We start from the raw sequence: 7,220 nt of genomic DNA on the forward strand, positions 1-7,220 counted from the left end.
CCAGCACTGATCTTTTCTCTGCAGTGACCAGTGGCAGTACATGAGGGAGTGGCCTGAATTTGCGTCAGGGAGGTTTAGGTTGGATATTAGGAAAAGGTTCTATACCCAGAGGGTGGTTGGGCGCTGGAACAAGCTTCCCAGGAAAGTGGTCAGCACCAACCTGACAGAGTTCAAGAAGTATTTGGACAATGCTCATGGTATGATTCTTGGGCATGGGCCTATGCAGAGCTGGACTTGATGGTCCTTGAGGGTCCCTTCCAACTCATTATATTCTTTGATTCTGTGATTTTCTTTGAGCCAGAAGGTCTACAGGGTGACTGTATCTAATGTCCTATTTTAGTTTTTGACAATTACAGAGTAATCTTTTTCCACTGAAATAAAATAGTTCCCCTTAAAAACTAGCAAACAAGAAGAAAAGAAAAAATCCAAAACAAATGGGAAGAAAATGAGGCAGTATATGAAATAGTGTGGATGAGAAGACATCCCATCTGTATGTAGCCTTGCCTTCTAACCAACTGCAATTTCTTTCTGTTGGTTGCACTGTAAGTACTTCAGCCCTGTAGGTACTTCATCTGGGTTCACAGGTCAGATTTTTATTTAAAGTGCACAGAAGACTTGGTTACGTAGCAGTATGGGATGAATCTTTATGTTGATGAAAACAAGAGTTGCTCTTCAATTTCTGAATAAGGATCAAAGTTTGGATTATTAAAAAAAGAGATAGTATCAAATGCTTTGGTCATGCTACAATACATAGTATTTTGCTAAAAGGCATTTAAAAATTCTGCCCGAAGGAAGGGATCACAGTACACTATTGTAACTATCATAAGAGTCTGGGATAAGTGAGGGATGTTATAATGAATCTGAATGCAATCTGCCATCCTTGATAATATATAAGTAGCATTTTCTAAAAATTTCATCATGTCATGACAATTCAGCTGTGACATTGTAGCTATCGCAGGCCCCTAAGCCTCTATGAGTCAGATATCATTAAAAACGCGCTCATTTGGTTTTCCCTTAATATGATAATGGTAAAAATGTATTATTGAACGGCGTTCATGAGAAGCAACTGCAAACCAATCATTGATCACACTGTATACCATTCACAAATGTGCAGAGCCCCCAGCATTTTAAGTACATTGAACTATGCAGTGCATACTCTGGAGAACATCAGAACCATACATAATCTGACCATATTTTGTGAATGATGCACAACCTTCCTTTTTTAAAAAATAAAATCATCACATGAGCCGTGTTTGCAGAAATGTCTCTAACATCTCCACCTCCTTCCTGCTGCTACTGACACCAAACAGGTAGACATATCCTGAACAAAAGAAATGAATCAATTGAATAATAAAAGGTTCTGTAGAAAACCTTACCTGAAGCAGCCATATCAGTCATAAAAGAAAGGCATGTAAGCAGCTTGTAATTACCAAAGATTTCACTGTTGCTGCTTATTTTAAAGCATTTGGATGTTAAAGGAAGATGCAGAAGTGTGAATAACAAATACAAGTAGTAATTAAGTAAAGAGCTTTGAGCTGTTAGCTTCCAGTATTGTAGTTTGGCAATAATTAAACTATTTTTTTTTCATTCTTGTTTTTCATAGATTGGGTTCTACAATGCTGTAGCCATCCCATGTTACACCACCCTTGCACAGATCTTTCCTCCAACTGGGCCACTACTCCGAGCATGCAGGTGAGTAAATGTGCATAGCTGATACCTTGGTCAAGGAAAAAGCAAGAGTGCTTTGCAAGTTTGTCTGAAAATACAGATTTTTATTTTTAGAATTTGCATGAATATTAACAGGTATACACATCTCGCAATAATCTATTCAGAAACCCAGAGGTGACAACTACTGTCAGGAACTATCCACTGTAGATCTACAGACACAGCTGATTAAAATGTGTTAGGCGCCAAAAGCATTTAGAGAGAAACAGTTCAATGTTTGTGCATCCCTGTCTGCGCTGGCTCCATTTCCCTCTGTTTTTCCTTCAATGTGGTTCCCACAAGAAAAATTGACCAGTATTCTCTTTACTTAAAAAATGTGTGTTTAGCATGTGGTTTTATTTCATATCAGATAATTTATATTAAAAACCAGAAAAAGAGATATCCAGAAAATATTCAGTAATTGAGAGCATAGGAGTAGTAGCACTGTGGTATGGGAGAAGCAGATGTAACTTTCTCCTATAGCACGGTGGGTATGGAGCTTGGGTTGTTCTGGAAAAGAGGCAAGAGTCCTTTACCTGTTAGCTGCTTCTCCACTTTGAATGATGGTGGATTGCTTTGTAGGTAGTTCTGTCCAGTAATTATATCCTGACAAAAATTTTGCTGAAACCAGTGAATGCTTCATGAAAATGTTCTGGTTCAGGTTAATCCATATTTTCTAGAAAACCCCAGTTGTTTCATAAAATGCCAGTGGTTAAAGGTCTGTTTTTCTATGCTCTTACTAGTACTCATATTTTTTGTTTTGTTGTGATCCCTAAATTCTATCTTATATTGAACTTTTTCTTTGTCCTGTATTACCTCCTCTTGTGGATCCTGTGGACTAAATTTTTTCTGTTAAGTAACAGACAAATGCCTTGAAATTAATGTAGTAGTTAGCAAAACTATTTCATTCACACACAAACATGCTTTCATATAGCTGTGAGAAGAATATGTAGGTTTGTTTCAGTGGTACAGAGGACTACCTTATGAAAACAGTGAGTATCTAGGAGCCAACACCAATAGTCAGCTGCCTCTAAGGTACCTCTGCTGGGTATGGCTGTGCAACCCTTAGATGGATATGGAAGGACTATTCAGGAGAGTTAGAGACTATACCTCTGTAGTTCTTACATTAATGGGAACTACAGCTGGAATTTTGTTTAGTGTCTGTGCTTTAAGGAGAGTAGATAAAGACATGAACAAACGAGAAAATATAAAGAGCTGAAGGAATGTTTTGAGATCTTAGTAGAGACAGACTAAATATTGTATTTGTTTTATCCAAGAAAATTATAGAATTTCAAAATAATTTAGGTTGGAAGATCCCCTTGGAAGAGATCATCTAGTTCAGTCTTCCTCTGTGGGAATGGACATCATCTGCTAGAACAGGGCCCAGAGCTTCATCCAACCTGGCCTTGAACACTTCCAGGGATATGGTGTCCACAGCTTCTCTGGGCAAGTTGTTCCAGTACCTCACCACCCTCACAGTAAAGACTTGATCAAAATCAAGTTTTTATAACACTTAACGGAAACTGGTCCTTAGAGAGACTGGGTGGAGGGCTTAAGATGGCAGAGTATCTTTTACAGGAGCAACCATCCAGGAAGACACGTATCTTTTGATTTCTGGCCATATGGATATCCCAGTGAGGCTTATTTGCAAAAGTGGTCTGTTTTACTTGGTGGCTCATCTTTTAGAACTCAGATGAGGATATTTAAAGTTGAACTGTGTATATCAAACACCCACATAATCATGTGCTCTAGATAAAGGTTCTCCCTAATTCTGAAGAAGCATGAACATCTTTTCCAGAGTTGGTTTCTCTGTAAAAGGTGCGATGTCTGAAGTAAAAGCAATCAGACTCCTGGCAGAAATTATATGATTTTTTTTTTTCTATTCCAGAAATTATGCTTGTTGTTTGTAATTCAAATTGTTATAATGATACTTTTGAATGCTACGCTGGCACAGTATCCACACTGGATAGAGCCCTGGACAGACAGTTCCCTGTCTTGCTGTTGTGTATTCTTTAATTTAGATTGTGCTAAAGCAGAACTGAAAGGTAGCTGAGTAGATAAAGCCTCTGCAGGACTGAGGACTTCTTGAAAATCCACATCCTGAAATAAAGTCTTCTGAGGAGCAGTTTGGTAGTTTTATCTTAGCCTTGAAATTATCCTCTGCTTTTTCTTTGAAGGGTATGAAGAGGAAGTTTGAGGGTTAAGACTTGGAGATGGAGAACAGGAAATCAGAACACAGATATAACTTCAGGTGCCCAGTTAGAAAAAATTGATCTTATTGCAGGGTCTAGAATATTCCAGAGTGCTTCAAATGGCCGATTTTGCACTACACTTTTGTTTTTCCTTTATTTTTGATGGGTAACTCTTATGTGGTGAGATCAGAGGCATACAGCCTCATTTTTGTTTGGTGTTTCCTTAGTTGCTGACTGAACCAATTTTGATATCACCTCTTCACCAGCAGGGCTCATTCTTGAACACAATATTTAAGCTGCTGTGTCCTTGAGTTCTTTGAAACTCAGACACCAGCTGCAAATAATAGCAGCAAAAGCAGCCAAGGCAGCATGTCAGCATCAAGGCTTTTATTTTTAGAACCTCTGGGCATTTATTCCAGACATTAGGAGCCAGGGCTTCATTGGGAGCTCAAAGGCAAATGAATCATATTATCTATACCTTACAAAAAAAAAAAAAAAAAAAAAAAAAATCCAACACTGGTTTTCCATAAAGTAAGGTAGCAGTCAACAGTCTAGAAGTTTTTTTTTTGTCTCGTAATTTATTCCACATTTTTAGATGCTTTCTTGTCATCCTGTGTAGATCAAAACTATTAGCCCACCTGTGTTACATGTGTTAGCCCACGTACTCAGTAGGTCTACCAAATTATAAATATATGGTAGTGTATTTATTTGGAGGATGAAGTGATTTTTTTTTTTGCTTTATTTCAGACCAAATAATTTAAAACTATTTTCCTTGTGCTTTTGGGTCTCTCAATTCTTAATGAAATTTTTATGATTTAAAAATATTTTGGCTACAATTCTCGTTGCTTTCCCAGGTCCAGGAAGGAGACAGAAATAGTGATGCTTCACTTTTTCTGATTCTTAATGCCTGATTGTATTAGCTGAGGCTCAATGCCTTATTAATGCTGGCTTCATAACTTCCAGCTGGCCTGAAGCACTGGCAGAGCATTTTCCTGCAGAAAATGGGTGTGGGTGTTACCCTAGAGGGCACCAGCCTTCTTTGGTAGACTTCATCAGATCCTGCCTTCCACCACCCTCAGAAATGCAAGATTTTCTCTTCTTACATGTATGCTGTGCTTTCAGATCAATATTTGCTGGTTTAGCAAATGTTTTGACAAGGCTGTGACATAAGAATCAGAAGAGCTCTGCTATGTAAATTCTGATGTAATATCATGGTATACCATGGGAGACCTTTTAGTACTGTTGCCATCCTGTTTGTTTACCAAAGGCATCTAAGAACTGTTGCTTTAGTAACTAGGGATCTGTCAGTATGAAGATGAAACATTTGGGTTTGCTCTCTTTCTCTTTGTTTGAAGACAGAATGCTGAGATTTGGCCATTGATTGCAAGGCCTATCATCAACACAGACTTCCCAATTACTAGAGTAGTACTGGTGTACAGCAAGTAAGGCTATGGGTTTGTACCCCCTTCAGATCATTAAAACATTACCAGCTTGATTTCTCATCATTTTATGGCTTATGAACAGAATTTTGAACTTAAGGTTTGGCCAGGCTGCGAGGCACTAAAAGGCATTTATGTCTCAAGGAAGGAGTACCCTTTAAATGCAGTAGACTGATAATATGATTACCACAACAGTAGTTGAAAATTGATACTGTGATCCTGGCATGCAACATTTTATATACTGTCAGGCAGCCCTTTTGCAGGAGCTTCAGAAAGCTTAATCTGCTCCTGTGCTTCAGAGTGCTGTTTCAGAGTCTCTGCAGTCTTGTCTCTCTTGGGTCACAGCTGGGCTTTGCTGCAGCCGTGAGGGCTATAAATTTGTTGTGGAAGCAGGTGGTAGCCTCTAGCTTCAGGGCTTGCCTTGGGGAAGGAAGGTGTACTGTAGGCTAGGATAGAGTTGACATGGATATGAGTCATACAGAATTACAAAATGGGAAAACTGAAGCTGAAGGCTGAAATAATGTGTAGATGATAAAAGCTTGATGACATATAGGTACTAATATAAATATACTTACCTAAATATAAGTCTCAAAGTATAGTACAGCAGACATTATTGTGAGGAAGGAATATATCTCAGTCAATTTATGAACAGTGTCTTATGTCTTACCTTCAATTTTTTCATCTCCAGGGACAATCTTAACCAATGGGAGAAAGTAACGAGAGGTGAGGAAGCCTCTATATGGATTTCTTCTCAATCCCTTGCTCCTGGGACCTCAGATTCTCTTCCTGTGAAGATTGATGACTGAACAGCAGCAACAGATTGCTTTAACCTGAAAAGCACCCCTTCTTGTTTTGGGGATTGTTTTTTGTTTTGTTTCATTTTTATTTGAAAAAGGAAAGCTGCAAACCGCTAAGTAGACCTGCCTAGGAAGGTAACACCTATGGAGTTACCTCAGCTAAATGACACTGGCAGCCAATCTCCTGACCTACACCAGTGACACAACGTAAACAGAGGGAAAATGACAACCCAGATGTTTTGGAGTCAGCTATCAAAAGAGAACTTACAACTTGTGAATATAAAAGACTGGCCTTATCTCATGGGCTACATTGCTGAGGCCTTAATTTAAAACTGATGGGGGTGGGGGGGAATCTTATGGGGGTACTTCTAAATTGTATCTTTCTAGTAAGGGTTTCAATGGTACTTTTATTATACCGTACTGTGGCTGGCTTTAACACCAGTGTCACTTGGGAGTTCTTGGCTATAAATAGAACAATATACCCATTGCTATTGTGAATGTTTATGTGTGATCTACTAGTAATCAGTTTGAACTCCAGCAGAATCCTTGGAGATTATAAGTTATGCTTAGGTTACAGTGAATTCTCTTGCTGCAAACTAAAGGAAAACCAACATTCAGGTTAAAGTTTTAAAGTACTTCATTAAGCATCATGATGCCAATTGTCTGTCACTCACAAGGGAAATGTTGATAGAACTAGTGATGGTGCTTTGTTCTTTAGGATGTTTTTTAAAACTAGACAATTCCTCCCCTAAAACACTGGAAATACTGGTTAATTATCTCCGATATGAGAGGGAATTTCAGGTTGGAGTTTTTGTATCCATAGTGGCAGAAATATCGGATAAAATTTAAATGTGACAGCAAAGATTTCCTTGCCTAGCTCACAGTTAAGTAAAGTCATAATTTTTATTTCTACCTGCTGAGCTGTATTTCAAATGGTATTGGAGACATACCTGAAGTATGCTATCTGCTGGGAACAAAAGGCTTGTCAGAAAAGTCAGGTCTGATAAGAGGGATTGTGGTACCATCACAATAAATCAAAAATGTTTTTTTGTATTGACTAGCTTTTGTGTTGCACAGTAACACTGCAT

At 38.4% G+C, this 7,220-nt stretch overlaps 1 protein-coding gene across 2 annotated transcripts in view; it reads left to right on the forward strand.

Moving 5' to 3' along the window:
* PDE10A (phosphodiesterase 10A) overlaps nucleotides 1-6,463 on the forward strand; it is a 164,917-nt gene extending 158,454 nt beyond the window's left edge. For both annotated transcript variants that reach the window (XM_053939367.1, XM_053939368.1), the window contains 2 exons: nucleotides 1,604-1,692; nucleotides 6,024-6,463. In XM_053939367.1, coding sequence (XP_053795342.1) covers nucleotides 1,604-1,692; nucleotides 6,024-6,141 — 207 coding nt within the window. In that variant the 3' untranslated portion in view covers nucleotides 6,142-6,463. The remainder of the gene's footprint in view (nucleotides 1-1,603; nucleotides 1,693-6,023) is intronic.
* Nucleotides 6,464-7,220: the final 757 nt, after the last annotated feature.

Source organism: Vidua chalybeata, chromosome 3, assembly GCF_026979565.1.
Source record: "Vidua chalybeata isolate OUT-0048 chromosome 3, bVidCha1 merged haplotype, whole genome shotgun sequence".
NCBI classification, from domain to species: Eukaryota; Metazoa; Chordata; class Aves; order Passeriformes; family Viduidae; genus Vidua; species Vidua chalybeata.